This window comes from Lipotes vexillifer, unplaced genomic scaffold (genome assembly GCF_000442215.2).
Source record: "Lipotes vexillifer unplaced genomic scaffold, Lipotes_vexillifer_v1.1 scaffold451, whole genome shotgun sequence".
NCBI lineage: Eukaryota > Metazoa > Chordata > Mammalia > Artiodactyla > Lipotidae > Lipotes > Lipotes vexillifer.
This window is the reverse complement of record NW_006795989.1, coordinates 1,830,536-1,854,984: the sequence shown is the minus strand read 5'-3', so window position 1 is coordinate 1,854,984 and position 24,449 is coordinate 1,830,536. Positions and strand designations below refer to the sequence as shown.

The following is a 24,449-nucleotide window of genomic DNA, read 5'->3' as shown; positions in this document are numbered from 1 at the left end:
GAGCTGCAGGTGCGGGACCCGGCGGCTCGGCCCCGACGGGGAATGGGCGACTCGGAGGGGGCCACCTCGGCGAACCGGGCTCGATTCCAACGGAAAGCAGAGGGCGGCCGCGGCGATAGGTGCCCGCTCTGCCGTCTGCAGAGTCCGGAGGGTGGGGTGGGGAGGCGAGGGGTAGGGCGTAGGCGGCATTTGTCCCCGGGCACGCTCTCGGGGTCGCTTTCCGGGCGCGGGTCGGACGCCGGCGACCGAAACCGCGCGAGGGGCGCAGTCGCGCGGTGGCTTTGAGCACAACAGGTAGGTGACTCGGTTCCCACAGGAACTCAAAGTGCTGAGCCGGGGCCTTTTTTGACGTGGTTTTTGTTGGTTATTTTGTTTGTTTCGGTTTGTTTGACAGTTGCCAGACTATGTTTACACTCCTGGTGCTACTCAGCCAACTGCGCATACTTACTTTCGCGTTCCCTCATCGCACAAGAAGTCCAGAGGAGTCTAGGCATGTGGGAGAAGGTAAGCCTGGCTTCCGGCTCCAGGAAAACCCTCCTGGAAACCCGACTCGGATTACAGAGCTCAAACCAGAAAGTGCAGTCTTTGAAACTACATGCCCCCATCAATAAGAGAAGCACTAAAATGTCCTTTAATTTGTGGTTTATTTGGTAATGTTGTGGTTTGTTATGTTAAGCGCAATTTATACACACTCATTTCTGTGAGTTACTTTTGCTAAGTATATATTTAAGACCAGGTTGGTGGTTAACTGAATGGAAAACCTATTGCAACTTCTGAAAATCAGTGAGTGCTGTTTTTCTAGATGAAGCTTGTGGTAATTATAATGAGCATAATTCTTCTAGTTCTTCCTGGAAAGATGGACAGGGAGACCAGGATCTAGTCCGGATGTGTTAGGAGACTCTGGGCAAGTTACTTAACCCCTTTCAGCTTGTAAAATGATGGGGGATGGAGAGTGGAATGATCTCTGAGGTCCTTTTTTACTTTTAAATGCCTGGTTATCTGGGTAAAGTCAGAAGGTATGAGAAGATTAGGTTTGGGGCTTGCTAACCTAGAATTCCATACCTTGTGGACTCCAGGTCTTAGACTGATTCCTGCCTATATTTTGAAAGCCTAACCAGAAAAAAACAGGAAAGAGAAAAAAATGGGCTTTTCATTTCTCCCTGTGTAGTCATTGTGCTTCCCTACCCAGTGCCAGTGCTTTGGATCTACCTCTCCACACATTCCTGTCCCTTATTCATTCTCATCAGATCCTACTCTCATTTTCTTTTGGGAAGGATGTGTTACACTAATACTCCTGGATGACTTATTAATGATTAATACAGCTTAGTGTCCCAAACCTTCTAGAAGGGTGTGTGTGTGTGTGTATGTGTGTGTGTGTGTGTGTGTGTGTGTGTGTGTGTGTGTTAAGACAGGGCAATATCTTAACCTGAAGGAATCAAACACTGACGGCAGAATTCTAGGCAATTGGATAGGCTAGCCAGTGGGATGGGGGAGATTTGGAAGGAAATCCTTCTTGGTGCCTCCCAAGTTGTACCATATATGTAAGTCCACTCATATAAAAGGTGGATGATCCATACTCAGCAGGACCAGATGCTGATCTCCAGAATGCTTGTGAGTGTATTCATTCATTCACACGATACAGCATAAAAGACAGTCTCAAGGACATCACAAACTATGGAAGGAATTTAGAGATCATACTTGAGTGCAGAAGGCTGGAGATATCTGTGGGAAATGTAAATGAAGAATCCTGTATATTTAAAAAGCTGATTTGTTCAGTAATAACCTCTTTATTGACATATACTATGTGCTGAGCTCTCTGCTAGGCACTGGAGATGCAGAAATAAAAGACTGTAATCCTGACCGGGACGACTGCTTCATCTAGTGGGAGAGGCAGGGTGTAAACTGATAATCTCCATAAACTCTGTGACAGAAGTTAAAACAGAGTTTCAAGAGCAGAGGAAAGAGTGAGTTAGCAGTAACTCTGTCTCCGGAGAGTTGTATGGCACAGAAGCCAGTGCTTCCTATCTGCAAATGAGATATAATAAATGTAGATATGAAAAGTAATTAGGAAAATAAAGGACCTTCAGCTGCATTCTGATAAAGCCCAAAGGTGGGGTTGAAATGACCTGAAAAGAATTTATTTAGAATGCATGGGGAGACAGGAGAGAGGAGGAAAATGGAATATCTCAGCTGGTGGACTTAAAATAGGGGAATGCACAGGCAACTTCCTAGGATGGTCTAAGACAGGAGACAGAGATGGAAAGACAATCTGAGGCAGATACAAAGGTGCAAAGGCCAGTGCCTCCTCCAGCAACGGCCAGAGGGAAAATAGGAACTCTCGCTGCCAGGGGCAAGGAAGTTTGCCTCTTTCAATTAAAAGCAAATCCAGGGCTACTTAGAACCCAAATAACAAAGGACAGTATTTCTCCTAAGATCATAAGGGAGGCAGGAAGATGTTTGATAAGGCACTGAAGGTGTAAGGTCAACCATGGACTGAATCAGAACTTTCAAACAGCAGCCCCTCCTGGAGGGCATGTTTTATACATCAGTGAAGACTTTTGTTGGCATAAATATCATTTCAGGAACAATAAACATATTTATGACTCGCTTTTTTATTTTCGTTTTAAGTTGAAAGTCCCATTTGGAGGGCAGGGGCATTTTATAACTCAGATAACTGACTTGAGTAGGAGACCGACAATGAGAAATTTGGCACTGCTTTTCTAGCCAATAAAATGTAAAGATCTGGGCATACCTGAGAAGTAGCAATACAGAGGCAGGTTCTAATTCTCCAATCTGAAATTAGATTTCATATAATAAGTACAATATAGCTAAGTTAGGCAGGCTCAGAGTTACTTCATTACCGGTTTAATATTTTAAACCTATGCCAAGCTGAGTAATGGACTATACCTCTGAATTGCTTCAACTGGTAGAATTTAGGTCCAAGAGTTCCTTCCCACTACAGAAAAGTCGAGTTCATTCATTTATTTTTGTAAGTAAATTTTTTGGCATCTCTGTGTCAACATCCCTTGCTTTAATGGAACTTTCCTTCTAGCTAGGGGAACAGAGTGGTAACAAGTAAGTAAAGCATACAGAACACCAGATGGTGATAAGTGCTATGAAGAAAAACAAAATATAGTAGGAGATGGGGATTGCCAGAGGTGGGTGAGTGGGGATGGGGTTCAAGGTAACATTGAACAAAATCCTGAAGGAAGTGAGAGAGCAGAGTGAAAGAAGAAAGTTCTATTTAGAGGAAACAGCAAGTTCAAAGGCAGGAGAGAGCCAGGCACGTTGGAAACCAGTGTAGCTGTAGGGGACAAGGAGAGCCCTTAGAGCAGCGGTCCCCAACCTTTTTTTTTTTTTTTTTTTTTGCAGTACGCGGGCCTCTCACTGTTGTGGCCTCTCCCATTGCGGAGCACAGGCTCCGGACGCGCAAGCTCAGCAGCCATGGCTCACGGGCCCAGCTGCTCCGCGGCATGTGGGATCTTCCCGGACCGGGGCATGAACCCGTGTACCCTGAATCGGCAGGCGGACTCTCAACCACTGCGCCACCAGGGAAGCCCTGTCCCCAACCTTTTTGGCACCAGCGACCGGTTTCGTGGAAGACAATTTTTCCACAGATGTTGCGGTGGATGGCTCAGGCAGTAATGCCGGTGATGGGGAGCGATGGGGAGCGGAGCGGCAGGTTAAGCTTCCCTCGCTGGCCAGCTGCTCACCTCCTGCTGTGCCACCCGTATCCTAAGAGGCCTCAGACCGATAGTGGTCCATAGCCCGGGAGTTGGGGACCCCTGCCTTAGAGGGCCATTGTAAGAATCCCAATGAGAGATGATGGAGGCTTGGAAAATTTTTCATTCTGTCTCCATTAGGTGGTAGTGTAAAATCTACAAGACAAAGAAGAAGAAAGAACAAAAATATTTTATCACACTAGTCTACCCTTTAGAATATTTCTCAAAACATCTATCACCAATGATCCCATTCTGGCTTCCCCCTTGGTTCAAATAGCTTATATGTGTTATTTCTAACATAGAAATGAATACACTAGAATAGCACTGGCCAATAGAAATAAAATACGAACCACATAAAAAATTAAAAATTTTCTAGAGCCATATTTTAAAAAGTAAAAAAAAAAAGGTGAAATTAATTTAAATAATGTAGTTAATTTAACCTAATATATCCAAATTATTTAACCCAGTATTTCCAAATATAAGCAACAGAAAGCATTGAGATATTTCATATTTTTTTAAACCATGTCTTTGAAGTCCCCTGTGTATTTACACTTACAGCACATCTCAATTCACACTAGCCACATTTCAAGTGCTCAATAGCCATATGTGGCTAGTGGCTACTGTATTGGACTAATCCAGCTCTGGAAAAGTGATTGATTAGTAAGGAAAATATCTTGGCCAAGGTGTGACTGTTCTCAAAGGCTAAGAATAAATGGCCAACCGGAGGTCACTCTCAAATTAGTATTAGTCTTCCGGACCATGCACTGTCGTCAGTCTTTTGTTTTGGCTGCATTGGGTCTTATTTTTGGCTGCACGCGGGCTTTCTCTAGTTGCGGTGAGCGGGGGCTACTCTTCATTGTGGTGTGCAGGATTCTCATTGCAGTGGTTTCTCTTGTTGCACAGCCCGGGCTCTAGACGTCTGGGCTTCAGTAGTTGTGGTGCGTGGGCTCAGTAGTTTTGGCTTGTGGGCTCTAGAACACAGGCTCTGTAGTTGTGGCACAGGCTTAGTTGCACTGTGGCACGTGGGATCTTCCCAGACCAGGGATCAAACCCATGTCCCCTGAATTGGCAGGCGGATTCTTAACCACTGCTCCACCAGGGAAGTCCCTGTCATCAGTCTTGATCCATCTTTCAGTTGCCCACTTTAATATATTCTTCCTTTAGTAATGGTTAGCGTGAGAAATACCAACACTTTTAAATTTTTATAAGCAGTTGGGGTAGTTCTCAGAGAGTTTCTGAATTCCAGTCTCAGTAATATGATCTGGAGCAAGATCGCTTCAGCTTTGTATGACAGCAGAACGAGTTTGAAGTTTTCAGGTTTTGAAAATACTGCCTTGGTAGGATATTTTGGTTTTGTGTCAACCTGTGCTTAGCTATGGTGTTTACCATTTACCGTCCCTACATGCACACATAGACGGAGTCTTATAAAACTTTGTAGATACATGTTTAGGGGCTGAGTAGAGGGAGCTACTCCTTTGGGAGGGACTGAATGGCTTTTAATTAATCTTATAATTAACTTATGATTTTATTAGCTTAGAAGTTTAAAATTTTTTGGTATAAACCTGATAGAACAATTTTAATATAAATGTATGAATTTATAATTTTAAAACATAAAGAGATCTTAGTTATTATTTAGTTCATATTCCCATTTTCCAAATGAGGAAATGGCAACCCAGGGACTTCCCTGGAGGTCCAGTGGTTAAGACTTCATACTCCCAGTGCAGGGGGCATGGGTTCGATCCCTGGTCAGGGAATTAAGATCCCGCATTTCACACAGTGCAGCCAAAAAAAAAAAAAGTGTTTCAGGAAGTGGCAACCCAGAGATATAAGTGACTTATCCTAGGATACAGCTGAAAGCTAAGCCAAATCAAAAAGAAGAGTCTGTCTTCTAACTCTTAGTCCAGTACTCTGTCCATTACACCAGACTAATTTTTCTCAGTCAAGATAATAGGAAACCAACACTTTAGAAATAGAATAGTCTGGCCTGCCATTTATTGGAAAAATAATTGTCTAGAGGGAAAAGTGATACTCAAATAATTTTTATTTATGCTGATAATTTCGAACATAATCTACTCAAGTATGTTCTGGAATTTTGTTAGTATCTGTACTTCATATTTATCAGGAATTATTTTTACTGATGATATTTCTTTTTGTCAGATTTTAAAACCACACAAGAAAGGTTGGTATAATTTAACCAGATCAAAAGAACTATATGCTTTTACCGTAATTAAAACAGGAATTTTCTGCCTTATTTTTTATCAGTGTTTGAAATCTTTCTATTTTTTTTGCTAGTCTTTACATCAAAAGAAGAAGCAAACTTGTTCATACGTAGACACCTCTTATATAATAGATTTGATTTGGAGCTCTTCACTCCCAGTGACCTAGAAAGAGAATGCAGAGAAGAACTTTGTAATTATGAGGAAGCCAGAGAAATTTTTGTGGATGAAGATAAAACGGTAATTTGGTTGATGATGTTAATTGGCTAGACATCTATTAAATTGTACTTAAGAAAGTGGCACTTTCAGTCAGTAGAGGTTATGTGCCTTAAGTAAAATTCAGATTGTATACCTGTTATCTCTTTCTACTTTCTTATATTGTAATTAGCCCATTTAGACTTGGCTTTATACTTAACTGGGCTTATAGTAATTATCAAATTATCAATTATGTCATGATTTTCTGTGTTTAACATTATGATATTCAAAGACAATAATGAAGCAGAGTGAATTAAACTTCAGGATATCATTTGAGTTAGTTCTCTGACTCAGCTTCAATCATTCAAGACCCAGAGCAATTTTTTCTATTAGGACTTACCATTTTTGATTACTGTATTTATATTTCAAGTATTTATTGATGACTTACTATGTGCCAAGTGCTCTGCTAGAGACTGAAGATAAGATATATAGTCCCTGCATTCAGGATTTTATTGCTTGGCAATAAACCTTTAGAAGTTCTCCCTTAAAATATAATTAAATCCTATCTGTTAATCCTGAAAAGGTACAAAACAAACAGCCCAGCACTGTCCCTGTTATAATCTGGCATATTCTTTAAGAATGACAAGTGACCCAGATTTTTCACTTTTGTAGGTTAAATAACCCCAGCTCCTTTTCCCCTTCCTCAAGAATCCCATTTTACTCTTTGGTCAATAAGAACCTCTCTAGGTATCCTTTAAATGCAGGTGTTATTGAAACTTAGTTCTTTTTTCTTCCAAAATTGTGCCCAGATTCCATTCCCTGCTATTATCTGCTGCATCTATTAGAGAAGGGAAAGAAAGTCTACTCTGCGTTGTAGTTGTGCCTGTTGAAATTCTATTGTTTTTCACAAACCCGTTTTCTAATTTTATCCCAGTTCCTTAAAAATGGCTTCCATTCTCTCAAGTAACACTGAACTTAAAACAGTCTCAGGGATGTCTTTCCAAATCAATAAATAACTTTCAATAAAATTTCCTAGGAGACTGAGGGCTCACCTAATGTAGAAAAAAATCAGACTCCTTTTCAAACATGATAATGAGTCCCCTGCTTCAACTTCCACCTCTGCTACTTTCATCGACTCTCTAATGCGATAGAGTCCCCTGATGCCTGAGCGAGGGCTCTGGGCAGGTGAAGGGAGACTGTCAGCACACAGTAGTAGAGAGCTAGCACTGGCAATAATCCCCTGACCAATTCCAGAGTTGGAAGAAACAGTGGTGGATGGCAGTACTTTATTAGAGTGAGTTACGCCCTCCAGCATGAATGAACTGGTATCCTACCTGTGGCACATGCCAAGCATTTACCACCCCTACTCTAGGTCATTGAGACCAAATGAAATGACAATAAAGAAATTAAATAAACTTGGAAATTTTACCTTTCTCTTAGATGAAATTTTGGCAAGAATATTCAATTAAAGGACCAACCACAAAATCAGGTAAGGCAAGAATTGATCAATTTTCATGTTTTTTTCCCACCCTCTATCATAGTACATTTTTAGTTTCATTGTTTGAGTTTGGTTGTTGCACAACATACATACCTTGTAAAGCCAAGGAAGATTTCTCAGTTATACACTGGGCTATCTAAGACAGAGAAGGCCACATTCATCTATTTACACACTGAAAATCAAGTTTGGTGAGATAGTAGGGAAATGAGATAATAGGCTTAATGCTATTTTAAACAGTTCAGCTAAGTCAAGACTTGCACAGAATAAAAGTAGGACTCTATTAGTTTCAAATAGTAAACTATTTTAATTTTTTTTTCTTTTTTACCATTACAAGTAAATGGAATACTTATGCTACTAGGTAAATTAGGATTGTTAGGTAGAATTAAGTAACTCCTAGAGAGGGGAGATCCTTTATTTTATCTACATTTATCATCTCTAGCTGCTTTTTAGTCAGGTTTGTTTTGTTTTGTTTTGTTTGTGTTTGACAGCTCTTTTTTCATTCCCCCTAGGTAGGGCCCCAGCTATAGGGAGACTGTATTACATAGCTACACCAGAATTGCTTTCTACATTTATCTTAGTAGTTAATACCAAAATGTGTATAGTTGAACAAAGAACATGTTTATCCCACTTAGTGTTGACTTTCATCCATTTAATATAACATTTAAAATAAATGAAGCTAAGGACTTCCCTGGCGGTCCGGTGGTTAAGACTCCATGCTTCCAGTGCAGATGACGCATGTTTGATCCCTGGTTGGGGATCCTGCATGCTGCACAGTGTGGTCAAAAACTTAAAAAAATTAAAAATAAATGAAGTCAGAGCTAGGGCTTTTAGGAAGTGTATCTAAATTTTTTCTGGTCATGTTTCTAGCACAGACTTTTAAAAGTAGTCAATATTAATTATTAGATGCTTAATAGCACGCTTACACCCAGCGTTGAATTTATTGAAATCATAGGTGGTGCTTTTCAGTTGTTATATTCATGTTATTTTAATGATTTATCTTAAGATGCTAACAGAGAGAAAATCGATGTTATGGGCCTTCTGACTGGACTAATTGCTACTGGAATATTTTTGGTTATTTTTGGATTACTTGGTTACTATCTTTGTATCACTAAGTGTAACAGGCAACGACATCCAGGGTAAGTACCAAATAAAAATATTTAATTTACTATTATATGTTCTATACTATTTTTAAATGGCTGCCTTTTTTTTTAAATACACTTTTGATTTTGGAATAATTTTAGATACACAGGAAAGTTACAAAGATAGCACAGAGAGTTCCCTTATATCCTTCACGCAGCTCCCTCGTTGTTAACATCTTACGTTACCATAGTACATTTGTAAAACTAACAAACCAACATTGGTACATTACTATTAACTGAGTTCCAGCACATTAGTAAAGCTTCATAAAGGCCATAATCGTTTGCATAATAGAATCTCAACATCCTTATTAGAATAAAAAGTTATTATCTTCTCTATTATCTTATCTGTAAGTAGAGATGAGAAAGTGAAGAACTAACCTTATTCAACAAAAAGTACCACATGCGAAACAGGCTATCAAAATTAATGCTTATATATCCCTATTTACACTTTCAAATTCTACGCAGAAGCTAATGATGGTAACCAGGTGATAAAATGATTATGGAAATAGATAGTGGTGATGGTTGTACAACATTGTGAATATAATTAATACCATTGAATTGCACACTTGAGAATGGTTATAACGACAAATTTTATGTTACACGTACTTTATCATAATAAAAACTTCTTTATTGTTAAGGTAAGAGTTTAGGGCAACAGATATGGAATTAAGATAAATCCATTGGAGGATAAAAGCTGAAGCCATGAGAGTAGGCACGTTCTCTGAGTGTGACGAAAGGACAGAAGGCAAGTGGCGGAGTCTTAAAGGATGCCTACAGTAAGGGTGCAGAGGAGGACATGCCAGTGAAGGGGGCAGAGGACAGGGGCAAAGTATAGTGTAATTCTGTCCCCAAGCTGGAATTCCTGAACAACTCCCTGAGGCATTAATGTGATCATGGGCAGGGACTAAGGAGATTGTCTGAGACTTCTGTAAATCCTCTAAAATTTTGAAAAGTGAGAGAAGATAAGGAAAATTTTGTGCAATTTTTCTTAAGCCACTATGTTTTACGCTGAGAGGTTTCCCTTACTTAACAGACAGGAAATGAGCAAGTTCTTCCTGTTTTCTAGGGCTTTTGACTAAGATTTTATTCAGTATGTCCTTCTCCACAAGCTGCAGCGTGCCTGGAAACTCACAGGTTAATGAAGAAATCGGAAAATATGTCTTTAAAGACTCTCCTTGCCTTTTATCTTTCCTTCTTTCCCACCCCATTTATAGTATTTTCCCCAAAAAGTCCCTGTATGCCCTCACATTTAATAATTTCCCTCAAGGTCTGTGAGCACAGTCATTGTTCAGTGTCCTCATGCTTGACATTGTCTTCTCTCCTCTTTCCAGTTTTTCTTCATTTTTCTACTTTTCTGCACCACTACACCTTCTTACCTTATGCCTTTTTTCTCTGAAACCTTCTAGCTTCTTTCCTGCATGAGGTTAGAAGCAGAATTCAAAGACACAAGGAATAAAGAGGTGCCATTATTAGGCATATTTTCTATGTATGTTATTATAATGCTTTGAAAACCTGGATATCTCTTATTTTAAAAGTTTAGTTAAACTTAATGTTAGTACAGTATAATGCTGTACTGTTTACAGGTCATTTTTACATCTACTGTCTCACCCTTTATAGGGGACATTTCAAACTACGTTAACCAGACATTCACTTGTGTTAAGATTAACTTTTAAATACTTAGTAAAGTACCATTCATCAGTTGTCCCAAGAAATTCTTGCAGCAGAGTTATGTGTTCTCTTTCTACATTTTGCAAGTCTGGAAGTGGGGGAAGGGTGAGGAATATTTGAAAAAGAAAAGAGTGAAAAATAAGATCATTGTTAGAATAGTTTGTCTCATTCCTCTGTAAAAACATGCCAAGAAATGGGAAACAAGATCTTTTCATTTCTTAGTCCCTATATTTTATGGAGGAAAGTAGGCATAATATAATGCTGTCAGCTTATTTGAGATGTTCCTGGTGCATACTTCTGATTTCAATCTTGTAAGAAATCACTGTGGAGACACTTAATGACTTCAGTATAATTATACTGTTCCTGTAACTTAAATTTTGAAGGTCGACGTGGAAAAATTCATTTCTTCAAATAAAACATCTGTCTCTCCTGTTTCCTATAAACAAGCAAGTAGAGCTTTTCGTCACAAGCTAATGAATGTGGCAAGTGACAAGCCTACCATGAATACATTCCAGGTTTCTGACAGAGGCGGAATTGTGTTGGCTCCTCTAAGTAAACTTCTGAGGCTATCAGTCACCTCTCAACTATGGAAGGGCTGATTATCCAGTTCCTAGATTTACACAGATTTTTTTCTTTTCTTCTCTCTGCAGTTTTCCTCTCTCCTTCCGTCCAGTTCCAGATCTCATTATAACCTCCAAAGGAAGAGGCATTCTAAGGGGCAAATTGATTGATTCAGTTTGCAAAAGTTTGCAGTATTTTGTGTCTGCTAAGCTGTCTCTTATTGGGAAGAATACTGTAAATATTGACTAGAGGTTGGGGATTACCTATACATTTTAATTATCTTATTAGTCATAACTATAAGAGGTTAATTTAGGCATAGATGCTTCATAGGCAGCCAACTTCACAGTCTAAGCAGATCAATTTACTAATGTCTAAATTTTAATTTGTAATTCACAAGTGAGAAGGGAAAATGTAGTTTCAAAACACCAGACCTGTGTTGCATTTCAGATTTCATTGGCTGGTGGTGTAGGTGACAGAGTTTTGTGAAAACAGTGGCCGTATTGAACTAGGCCTTTTTTTTTTTTTAATTAAAAAAATATTTTTTGTAATTGTTGGACTTAAATCAATGGAGATCAATGGGGAAAAGATAATAATCTGAGAAAGGGAACAATGCAGGTGAAACCAGAGATAGACCAGAGAATTCATTGCACATACAGAGGAGAGTAAAGAGGCTACCTTGGCACGAGCAGAGAGCTATAAAATAAAGTGAGGCCAGAATAAGGGAGGCTTTGAAAAAGAGGCACAGGAGTTAGAACTTGATTCAGTAGAAAGTAGGCTGCAGGTAAGACTTTTGCGGAGAAGAATGATATGATAGAAGTCCTGTTTAGGAGGGATGGCCCAGGCAGCAGGGATTCAGTGGGGAACAGAGGAGAGAGAGACGGGCATCGCTGTTGTGATTATCTCTGTGGCATCAATTTCCTAGGCTTGGAGTTATGCTGCCTTTCAATAAAGCCTGGATTTGGTTTCACACCATACTTTGAGAAAATTTTAATTCAGGAGCAGGAGTAAAAGGGAATTCATGTGTTTTGAGTCCTTGTTACAGTGTTCCAGACATTGCTTAGATGCTTTACATATGACATCTTTCTTTATCCACACAAAACATCTCTGTTGAGGTAGCTATTGTTATCCCCATTTTATAGAGGAGGAAAGCTGAGTTAGGTTACCTTGCCTCTGGTCACACAGCTATGAAATGACAAGATCCTGTTTCTTACCCATGACTGACTTCAAAGTTCTTGATCTTTCCATTATATCAAGATTCTTTCAGAGTTTATGGGTAAAATAAACCTGTTGTTATATTAATAAGTCAGGTTCAGGGACTTTCCCAGTGGTCTGGTGGTTAGGATTCAGTGCTTTCACTGCCATGGACCGGGTTCAGTTCCTGGTTGGGAACTGAGATCCCACAAGCCACGCAGCACGGCCAAAAAAGTTAAAACAATAAAAATAAATTGGGTTCACCTTTATCAAAATGGTTGGATTTTTTAATATTGCCATCTTAACCTAAAAATGCTGCCTTTCCTAGACCTCAATGCTGTCTCTGTTTAGTTCTTCAGCCACCTACGCAAGAAGGGGCAGACACACTCCCTCCATCATTTTCAGAAGACCTGAGGAGGCTGTCTTGTCTCCATTGCCACCTGCAGTGGAGGACACAGGATTACCTTCTTATGAACAGGCAATGGCACTGACCAGAAAACACAATGTTTCGCCACCACCACCGTATCCTGGGCCAGCGAAAGGGTTTAGGGTATTTAAAAAATCTATGTCACTCCCATCTCACTAAGCCCACCTTGTTGTCTTGGTGATATAGGACATTCACATTATTTAAATGGTTTGTTTTCCCTGAACCAAAAAGACATGTCGATTCAGCCCTTTATGCCAAACTGCAGAGAGTAAAGGAGGAACAAGCACGTGTACTATGCCACTGGAGATCTGTTAGTATCCTGGACCTGAACTTGATCATAATCAGCTGGATAAGGAACTTTGTATCTTTGCATTTAAGAAGAGAGCACTTTTTTGTTCCTTTTAATGGTTCAAAAAATCTGTTATGGATGTCACAGCTACAACTGGGGAACTATCTGTATCCTCTGTACAGAAAAAGTTTGTAGATTTCTTGTATTGAATACTAAAAAGGTAAGAATTTCTAATTGTTAGATTATCCCAAGTCATAATATTTGACCTACTCTTTTTTTAGGATTTCTTTTTGGTTGGAAATACTTCACAGAATTTGGCATTTAAATATAAATTGGTGGCCTTTATAGAATCACTTGTTTTTTTATTTTAAATTATTGCATAGCATTCACCATATTTTGCACATTTTTATTGTGAACCCTTGTTATCAGTCATGTTTTATTATGGGGAGTGGGGTCAATAGTTTTCTTTAAAAAAAACAAACAAACACTTGCTAGAGAGTTAGTTCTTCAGAGGGAACAGGGTTGCAATGTTACGGATTTGCAAGGGTTGTTATACCACCAAATAAAGATACAGGCCTCAAATCTAGGAGTGACAACTTGATAAGTTGTGCATATTAATGATGAGTAGACACACCCATTCTGATTGCTACGTTATCTGTATCTGACTATAACTATTAATCTGGAAAATTTGTTGAATTTTATAAATAATAGTTTGAGAACCTGGAAGAAGTAACTTACTTTTCTGCTATCAAAATAATATTGATTAAAGTTACCAGCAACCCCCTGTATCTCTTAATGTCTAGACACAGAACACCATAGATAATCATTTTGACCTATATTTTGTATTTTCTTCTAATTGTATATATGACCAGTCTCCCCTTAAGAACATAGTAGAGTATAAGCTATAAACTTCTGGAATGAATGTTTGTGCACAAATTTATTTGAGTGGGTGTGTACGTATATGTGAATTTGTTTCCTCTTTGCAGGAGCTCAAAAACAAAATACTCCTGAGAAATAGAAAATTCTGTTCTTTATGTTTTTTGCCAGGCATTGCTTTTTTCCTATTTAAGACCATTTATAAAATTGTATTTTGTTTTATAATTTTTACAGAGGTGAGAATAAAACTCACATGCCTTTGATAATTCCTTCCAAATTAAATGTTTAGAAAATATAAATCATATTATACTGTGTGTTTGAGTGTATGTCTCTCTTTTAAGACAGCATGATCTTAATGCGGATAAAAGAAAGATCTTAATCATTATAGACTGCTAAAGACTTTACCTTTTATATTTTCAGAGTCTCTTTGGTTGCGTGTTACAAAGAAATCACCTGGCAACATTTAAATATAATTAGGAAGAAGTTTTTTTAAAGCCACCTACGTTACCTATAAAAATTTTACTATTTATCATACCTTGGCTTACATAAGCACTTTTCCTTATTGCCCTTATTTTAATCCTCTTTAAAAGGTCGGAGGCAAACTCTACTCACTTTAGCAATCACACTGAGGCATAGAAAGATAGCTTGACCAAAATCTAACATGTTGGTGAGAGCTAGGTTTAGAACGAGCAAGCACACTTTTCTAGGCCCATCTCATACCTATAGAATTACACTGTCTCAAATTATGAAATTATGAAATAGAGACAATTCTAAGTCTGTATGAGAAATATATAAACACTTGTCATATATACATAAATGTATATAGGTGCATATATTACATATCTGTATATGTATTCTCACACATGTGTTTCTTAGGATGAATAAAAATATAAGATACGGGGGCTTCCCTGGTGGCGCAGTGGTTGAGAGTCCGCCTGCTGATGCAGGGGACACGGGTTTGTGCCCCGGTCCGGGAAGATCCCACATGCCGCGGAGTGGCTAGAGCAACAGCGTCCTCTGTGTCTGGTTTCCCGTTTGCCTGTAAAATTCTGATCATTTTTTCCTATTTCTCAGTTAAGTTATGTATGTGTGTACTTTTCCTATATGTGCAAGAGAATGTTTTAGTGAGAAAAAGTTTGTTAGTGCTGTTTAAAAGCTTAATTTCATAGTATTCATTTTGCTTTTGTTCTAACTGAATGTGAAATAAATTAGTTACCAGTTTGATTTGAAATGTTGTATGTGACATTTATACTACTAGAAGAGTGTCTAGAATTTCTGTAATTTTTTTAAAAACTAGATTCTTTTGTAGATCCTGCCTGTGTAGCATTTTGGAACACATATGACATATAATGATGCTTTCAATCTTCTGTATTGTGTGTTTCCTTCATTTTTTGTTGTTTACAAATGTTTCCCTAACAGTTTAAGAGTTTAAGGCAACTCAGTACAAATTTGTCAGCATTTTCATTATCTGGAAAAAGCAACCCATTTTTGAATGCATATTTTTCCTACAGGTTTGATTATATTTTGGTTTTAATGGATTTGTTATCACAGACACTTTTTATACATGTGAATAAACTTTATGCTAAGTAAATATTTGTTGCTTGTTTCAATTAAACATTCTTCTTCATATAGTGGCATATAATTATATGAGTTAAATGTGAACAACATGTTGCATGTTTTCAAAACAATGTTTACAGCATGGTATTGCTGTATGTATCTTTCACACAGTGGTGCTAGCTTTCTATTTAAACAGTTTAGTTGCAGTTGTGAAAGTGCAATATTCCTTAATACTGTTTTAATATTTAATAAATTGTTTGAGGCAAATTTATAATATATTACTCCTTAAAACTGAATTTACTTCTGTGACCTATATCTAGACATAAATTAAAAATCAAAAAATAAATAGTAATGTTATACTCAATTATAGGAGTAATAGTACCTCCAACTTAAGAGAAACACGAGTAATACTATGTATCATACACATAAATAAACTGATTATTATTAAACATAACTTCATGTTCAACATTTAGACCACCTTAAATTTTTTTATCCAATTGAATAATCCATAAATGTTAATACTTACACTCCTTAAAATTACTTTAATCAAGGAAATGAGAAGACAAGGTAGTGACTAGGAGAAAACATTTGCAAAAGACACATCTGATAAAGGACTGTTATCCAAATTATACAAAGAAGTCTCAAAATTCAACAGTAAGAAAACCAACAACCCAATTTTAAAAATGGGCAGAGGGCTTCCCTGGTGGCACAGTGGTTGAGAGTCCGCCTGCCGATGCAGGGGATGCGGGTTTGTGCCCCGGTCCGGGAGGATCCCACATGCCGCGGAGCGGCTGGGCCCGTGAGCCATGGCCGCTGGGCCTACGCGTCCAGAGCCTGTGCTCCGCGGTGGGAGAGGCCAGGGCGGTGAGAGGCCCGCGTACCGCAAAAAAAACAAACAAAAAAAAGATATTTAGGTGACAAGTAAGCATATGAAAACATGTCCAACAGCGTGTCATTGGAGAATTGCAAATCAAAACGACAAAGAGATACACACCTATTAAAATGGCCAAAATCCAGAACTGACAACATTAAATGTTGGTGAGGATATGGAGCAAAATGAACTCATTCACTGCTGGTTGGAATGCAAAATGGTGCAGCCACTTTGGAAGACAGTTTGACAATTTCTTATAAAACTAAACATACTTTTACCATTTGATCCAGCAATGATGCTCCCTGGTACTGACCCAGATGGGTTGAAAACTTCTGTCCACACAGAAACCTGCATATGGATATTTATAACAGCCTTACTTATAATTGCCAGAACTTGAAAGCAACCAAGTTGTCTTTCAGTAGGTGAATAAACTGTGGTGCATTCAGATAATGAAATATTATTCATTGCTAAAAAGAAATGAGCTATCAAGACATGAAAAGACCATAGTGGAAACTTAGATGAATGTTACTAACAGAAAAAAGCCAATCTCAAAAGGCGACAAACTATGATTCCAACTATATGACATTCTAGAATTGGCAAAACTACAGAGGTATAAAAAGATCAGTGGTTGTCAGGGATTGGGTGAGGGGGTGGGTGTGGAGGATGAATAGATAGAGAACAGAGGAATTTTAGGGCAATGAAACTACTCTGTATGATACTGTAATGGTGGATGCATGTCATTATACATTTGTCCAAACCCATAGAATGTACAGCATGAAGAGTGAACCATAATGGACTTTAGCTGTTAATGATGTGTCAATGTAGGTTTATCAATTATAATGAATGTACCACTATGATGTGGGATATTGATAGTGGGAGAGGTTGCTCATGTGTGGGGATGGGGTATATGTGAAATCTCTGTACGTCCCACTCAATTTTGCTCTGAACTGCTCTAAAAAGTAAAGTTTATTAATAAAAAAAATTACTTATTATTATTATTTTTTTTTTGCGGTATGCGGGCCTCTCACTGTTGTGGCCCCTCCCGTTGCGGAGCACAGGGTCCGGACGCGCAGGCTCGGCGGCCATGGCTCACAGGCCCAGCCGCTCCGCGGCATGTGGGATCCTCCCGGACCGGGGCACGAACCCGTGTTCCCTGCATCGGCAGGCGGACTCCCAACCACTGCGCCACCAGGGAAGCCCCCCAAAAATTACTTTTAAGACAAAAAGTTTTCTTAGGACCAATTGAAAGTTTCTTTTTTTTTTAATACTTCCTTATATTCTGTTGAAGGGTAGGAAAAAAAGAGTATTGTTTTCGTTATGATTTTTATGTAATATTTAACTAGGTGAAGTCTATAAGTAAAATTTCAAGAAATTCAAAAATATATCCTTGGACTTCCCTGGTGGCACAGTGGTTAAGAATCCTCCTGCCAATGCAGGGGTTCCGGGTTCAAGCCCTGTTCGGGGAAGATCCCACATGCCGTGGAGCAAGTAAGCCCATGCGCCACAACTACTGAGCCTGTGTTCTAGAGCCCGTGAACCACAACTACTGAGCCTGCGAGCCACAACTACTGAAGCCCACGTGCCTAAAGCCCATGCTCCACAACAAGAGAAACCACCGCAATGAGAAGCCCACGCACCACAAAAAAGAGTAACCCCCACTCACCGCAACTAGAGAAAACCTGCACACAGTAGCAAAGACCAATGCAGCCAAAAATAAATAAATTAATTAATTAATTTTAAAAAAAGAATCCGCCTGCCAATGCAGGGGACATGGGTTCGAGCCCTGGTCTGGGAAGATCCCACATGCCGCAGAGCAACTAAGCCCATGTGCCACAACTGCTGAGCCTGTGCTCTAGAGCCCACGAGCCACAACTATGGAGCCTGTGTGCCACAACTACTGAAGCCCACGCACCTAGAGCCCGTGTTCCACAGCAAAGAGAAGCCACCACAGTGAAGAGCCCACGCACCACAACAAAGAGTAGACCTGGCTGGCCGCAACTAGAGAAAGCCCACACGCAGCAATGAAGACGCAGCGCAGCCAAAAAAAAAAAAAAAAACAATATATGAATCTCTAAAAAAATATGTTATAAAATATATGTATATATCTCCTAGATTTTGATTGCTATGACAAGATAATGAAACACAGACACAAACTCTAAAAAACTAGGTGGGGTAGCCACATTTCATCTAAAGATAGAACCTGTCCTAACAGCTTATTAAATATGCTTAAGAAGGAGAACTCTGAGGGCTAAAACCACAGAGATTTGGAAGGTGAGGGTGATTAGAAATGTCCTTACATAGTTAATGCAGGATTGTCAAGTCCATTGCTGACTCAGCGTATTTTTCTCACTCAGGGACCAGAAGAAATGATGTCAGGGTCACTGGTAAATAGATTAGGAGGCAGAGTCTAAAAGACGCTATATAAGTCGGAACTCTAGTTGAAAGTCACAAAAACTTAATTCAAAGTGGTCTACAAAACTGGGAAGTCTGCAGTTGGAACTGTCCTCAGGGACTTAATATCTCAAGCTCTAAAATCTGCTTCTTTGTGTTAACACTGTCCTGCTGCCCACAGGCTTTCTCCATTCTCAGGGGAAGGCACAGCCACAGGCTTACATTATACCTGCTTAGTGACTGCAGAGAAGCAATTTCTCCCATCCAAAGCCCACAGGTTACCATCAAGATTCTAACTGGGTCACATGACCTTAGCTGGGCCAATGAGTGGGCAGGCCTGGTTCATGTGCCCACCCTGTATCCAGAGGATAGCATACCATGATTGGAAGTTGGAGAGAGACAGTTCCCTAAAAGAAGATGATGCTGTTACTAAATCAGGGGCAAGCGGATATTGGGCAGAAAAACTAGCAGCTCTCTACTTCAGACATCAAGAATCATCCCAAGGCGGGTGGCAAGATCAATCAGAAACTCTTGTCACAAACCAGATGACGTGGGGCAGGGGTTAAACAATGCAGAACCAAGAGGATGGTCAGAAAGAAGGCGATTAGACAGTAGACGTAACCTCATTTACATTTCAAATCAATTAACATTTGTTGAGCACTGTAGTAGTTTTCTTTCACTGCATAACAAATTACCGCAAATCTAATGACTTCAAACAAACACACATTATCCCACAGTTTCTATGAGTCAAGAGTCCAGGCACCACTTAGCAAGTCCTCTTCTCAGGGTCTGACAAGGCTGCACTCAAGGTGTTGGCCAGGCTGTGTTCTCATCTGCAGGCTGTGTCGTGGAAGAATCCACTTTCAGGCTCAGTCAGGCTGTCAGCAGAATTCATCTCCTTGCATCTGTAGAACTGAAGGCCTTTATGGACTGGAGGCTAGAGGCCAACCTTAGCTCCAGAAGCCACTTGCAGTTCCTAGAAGCCACCAGCAGTTCCCGGCCACATGGGATTCCTCTATACCGCTGCTTATTTCATCAAGCCAAGAAAGAGATCGCTGGAGTGTGTCTGCTAGCAAAATAAAGGCTTATATAATGTAACATAATCACAAGGGAGACATCACATTATCTTTGCTATACTCTGTTGGTTAGAACAAAGTCGCAGTTTCCACCTGCACTTAAGAAAGGAGATTCTACAAAGATTTGAATACCAGAGGTGAGAGATCATTGGGGAATCACCTTAGGGTGTGTCCACCATAAGGATCTATCATGTGCCAGTCTCTAGGCCAAACGTTTACTTTACAGCAGGGGTCCCCAACCCCTGGGCGGCGGACCAGAATGCGAACCTGTTAGGAACGGGCCGCTCAGCAGAAGGTGAGCGGCCGGCGAGTGATTGAAGTTTCATCTACTGCTCCCCGTCGCTCCCCATCGCTTGCTTTACTGCCTGAACCATCCCCTGCCCCCATCACCCGAGGAAAAATTGTCTTCCAGTAAACCACCGGTCCCTGGTGCCAAAAAGGTTGGGGACCGCTGCTCTACAGGATCTTTCATTTCTTCTGACCATGTTAAAAGGCTTTCAATTGCAAAGTTTTATGTAAACGTGAGTTAACAGCTAATAGTAGCATTATTACAGCTTTTGAAAACTTTGTAATGTTTCATTATTTACCATTTTCATTTCATTTCATCCTTGCTCATTTTCCAACAATTCCTAGCATTAAATAGCTTTAAACAGATTAAAGTACTTATATAAGAGATTATAATATTGAGAACAATTTGAGAAATTGGTCCTATTCCTTAGCCAGCTAAGGCACACCCAAAGGAAAAGTAGTTGAAAGGAGCGGATCAAATCCCTCATTCTTGCATGACCTTGAATGTTTTCTGTACTCTCAAATTTGATTTATAATTTAGCTAAGTGTAGTGTTCTAGGTTAAAAAATCATTTTACTTGGCATAATGTGGATATTGCTCTAACATCTTCTAGCATCTAATCGTCATTAAGAATTCTAATAGTGTTCTGATTCCATTCCTTGACATATTTATTTCCCTTGGGAAACCTTTTTTTTTTTTTCTTAAACAATGGAAATTTATTTTCTTACAATTCTGGAGGCTAGAAGTCTGAGATTAAAGTGTTGGCAGGGTTGATTTCTTCTGCGGCCTCTCTAGCTGGCTTGTGGATTAGCCATCTTCTCTCTGTTTTTGCACGGTCTTCTCTCTCTGCGTCTGTCTTAATCTCCTCTTCTTGTAAGGATACCAGTCATATTGGATTAGGGCCCATCCTAAAGACTTCATTTTAACTTAATTACCTCTTTAAAGACCCTATTTCCAAATTCAGTCACGTTCTGAGATACTAAGTGTTAGGATTTCTAATCTAAGATTTTAGAAGGACACAATTCACTCATAACACTGGTCTCCCTGTTTTTGTTCTTGTCTCCTGAGGTCTAGTTTCCATCCTCTGGTAACTTGCAAATTTTCTTATCCCTGGTGATCTCAAATTCACAATTCTGGGCCTTGGTTTTCATTTATTGCTCATGGCAACAAGTGCCTCCTTTTAATGTGAAGTTCTGTGCCCCGTAATTCTAGAAAACTTTCTTGTGTAATTTTTTGCCACTTTCTTCTCAGTTTTCTCTACTTTTTGTATGATTCCTAATGGTTGAATATTGGACTTTCTGGATCGATCCACTATGTCCAATTTCTTCCTCCAGCCATTCTTCTTTCTGCATAAGTTCTTATACTTCAACTTCTAATTCTGTTAAATTAAACATTTTTAGATTGTCATGTTTTTAATTTCCAAGAGCACTTTTGTATTCTCTGATTTTTTTTTTTACACATATAACAACTTCACTGGTGTATAATTTACATGCCATAAAATGGAGCCATCTTCACCGAGCAGTTCCATGAGTTTTAACAAATGTAGACACCCAAGTAGCAATCATCCCAACTGAAGGAAGTTCCCATCTGCCCCTTTACTATCAATTCCCTGACTCTCCAGCCTCAGGCTACCATCAACCTATTTTCTGTCACTATAGATTAATTTTGCCTATACTAGAATTTTATATACTAAATCAAATAATATGACATGTATTCTTTAGTGTCTGGTTTCTTTTACTCAGCAAATATTGTTACATATACCAGTAGTTTATTCCTATTTATTGCTGAATATATTTCATTGTATTGGTATATCACAATTTGTTTACTCACCTGTTGGTAGTATTTGTGAATAAAGCTACTATGAACATTCTTCTACAAGTCTTTGTGTGGACAAATAATTTCAGTTCTTTTGGGTAAGTACCTCAGAGTAGTACTGCTGGTAATAGATGGGCATATGTTTAACTTTATAAGAAACTACCAAATTATTTTTCAAAGTGGTTGAACCATTTCACATTCCCAACAGGAACATATGAAGCTTCTAGTGGCTCCCACATCCTTGTCAACACTGGCTGTTACAGTCTTTTAATTTTATCCACTCTGGTGGAATGTAGTGGTATCTCATTGTGGTTTTAATTTGCATTTCCCTGATGACTGATGATATTGAGTATCTTTTTTTTTTTTGCGGTACGCAGGCCTCTCACTCTTGTGGCCTCTCCCGTTGCGGAGCACAGGCTCCGGACACGCAGGCTCAGTGGCCATGGCTCACAGGCCCAGCCGCTCCACGGCATGTGGGATCTTCCCAGACCGGGACACAAACCCATGTCCCCTGCATCGGCAGGTGGACTCTCAACCATTGCACCACCAGGGAAGCCCTTGAGTATGTTTTTTAAAAAAAATTTATTTTTGTATCTTTTATATGCTTATTATCTATTTGCATATCTTCTTTTTATCAAGTGCTCATTCAAATCTGTGGCCATTTTTAATTTTTTTTATTTATTTATTTATTTTGCGGTACGCGGCCCTCTCACTGCTGTGGCCTCTCCCGTTGCAGAGCAAGGCTCCAGACGCGCAGCTCCATCGGCCATGGCTCACGGGCCCAGCCGCTCCGCGGCATGTGGGATCTTCCCGGACCAGGGGACGAACCCGCGTCCCCTGCATCGGCAGGCGGACTCTCAACCACTGCGCCACCAGGGAAGCCCCTGTGGCCATTTTTTAATTGGTTAGTTTCTCTTCTTACTTTTGAGTTACAAGTGTTCTTTGTATAGTCTTGATACAAGTCCTTTGCCAGATATGTGTCTGGCAAATATTTTCTCCTAGTCATAGCTTGCCTTTTCATTTTCTTAGCAGTGTCTTTCAAAATGCAGAAGTTTTAAATTTTGATGGAGTCCAATTTATCTGCTTTTCTTTTATGTTCATTATTTTGTGTGCCCTGTCAAGAAATCATTGCCCCAAGATTGTAAAGATTTCCCTCTGTTTTCTTCTAGACATTTGACAGTTTCAGCTTTAACATGTAAGTCTAATTTTTGTGTATATATGAAGTTAGAATTGAGATTCATTTTCCTCCATTCAACTATGCAATTGTTTTAGCAAGATTTGTTTAAAAACCTATCCTTTCCCCACCTAATTATCTGAATTATCTTGGAATCTTTGTTGAAAATCAATTGATGATATACCTGGAGCCCTCTTTTATGTTTCATTCATCTCTGTCTATCCTTATGCTAATACTGTACTGTTTTGCTCACTGAACCTTTGTAGTAAGTCTTGAAAAGAAGTAGTGAAAGTCCTACAACTTTATTCTTTCCCAAAATTATTTTGACTATTCAAAGCACTTTGCATTTCCATATATATTTTAGAATTAGCTTGTCAACTTCTAAATCAAAACACTTTGGGGAATTTAGAATTGCATTAAATTTATAGAAAAATTTGAAGAGAATCACCCTCAACAATTATGAGTCCTCCAATCCATAATATATTTTTCAAGATATTGAAAATATTTCTCAGCAATGTTCATAGATTTATGTATACAAGGATTGCATATATTTTGTTAAATTCATCCTTAAGCAGTTTGTGTCTTTTTATGCTATTCAAAATGCTATTTTTAAAATTTAATTTTCTAACTCTTAGGTATACCCAACAGAATTAAAAACACATATTCACATAAAAACTTGTATACAGATATTCGTAGTAGCATTGTTCATAATAGCCAAAAAGTGGAAAACCCAAATGTCTACCAACCTATGAATGAATATACAAAATGTGGTATATCCATATAATGGAATATTATTCAGCTGTAAAAAGGAATGAAGTACTGATAGATGCTACAACATGGATAAACCTTGGAAACATTATGCTAAGTGAAAGAAGTCAGACACAAAAGTCCACACATACTGTATGATTCCATTTATATGCAAAGTCCAGAATAGGCAAGTCCATTAAAAAAGTAGATTAATGGTTGTCAAAGGCTAGGGGGAGGAGGGAATGAGAAGTGTTTGCTATTAGACATGAGGTTTCTTTCTGAGGTGTTATAAATGTTCTAGAATTAGATAGTGGTGATGGCTGTACAACCTTATGAATATACTAAAAGCCACTGGATTGAATACTTTGAAATTAAGAATTTGTGAATATCTCAATTTTTTGAAATTGTATTTTCCAATTGTTTATTGTTACTATGTAGAAATACAATTGTTTTTTACTTATTGACCTTGTATCCTGTGATCTTGCTAAATTCAATTATTAGTTCTACTTTTTAAAATAGATTCCTTAGGATTTCCTATGACATAAACATGACATTCACAAATAAAGAGAGTTTTATTTTTTTCTTTCTGTTTTCCTCACCTTATTGCTCTGGCCGAAGCTCCAGTATGATGTTGAGAAGAATGGTGTGCCTGAGAGTTTGAAAGCAAATGTAGTAAATATTAGCATTTATGAAATGTTAATGAATAATATAGGATATGCTTTGTACTATTCTTTATTCTACTCCATGT

At 38.9% G+C, this 24,449-nt stretch overlaps 1 protein-coding gene across 1 annotated transcript; it reads left to right on the top strand.

Moving 5' to 3' along the window:
- The first annotated feature begins 388 nt into the window (after positions 1-388).
- PRRG4 (proline rich and Gla domain 4) lies at positions 389-12,800 on the top strand. Its single transcript, XM_007468092.1, has 6 exons — positions 389-504; positions 1,014-1,016; positions 6,015-6,178; positions 7,574-7,622; positions 8,635-8,767; positions 12,542-12,800. The coding sequence occupies exons 1-6, from the start codon at positions 405-407 to the stop codon at positions 12,774-12,776; spliced, it is 684 nt and encodes a 227-aa protein (XP_007468154.1). The 5' UTR covers positions 389-404; the 3' UTR covers positions 12,777-12,800.
- The last annotated feature ends 11,649 nt before the right edge of the window (positions 12,801-24,449 follow it).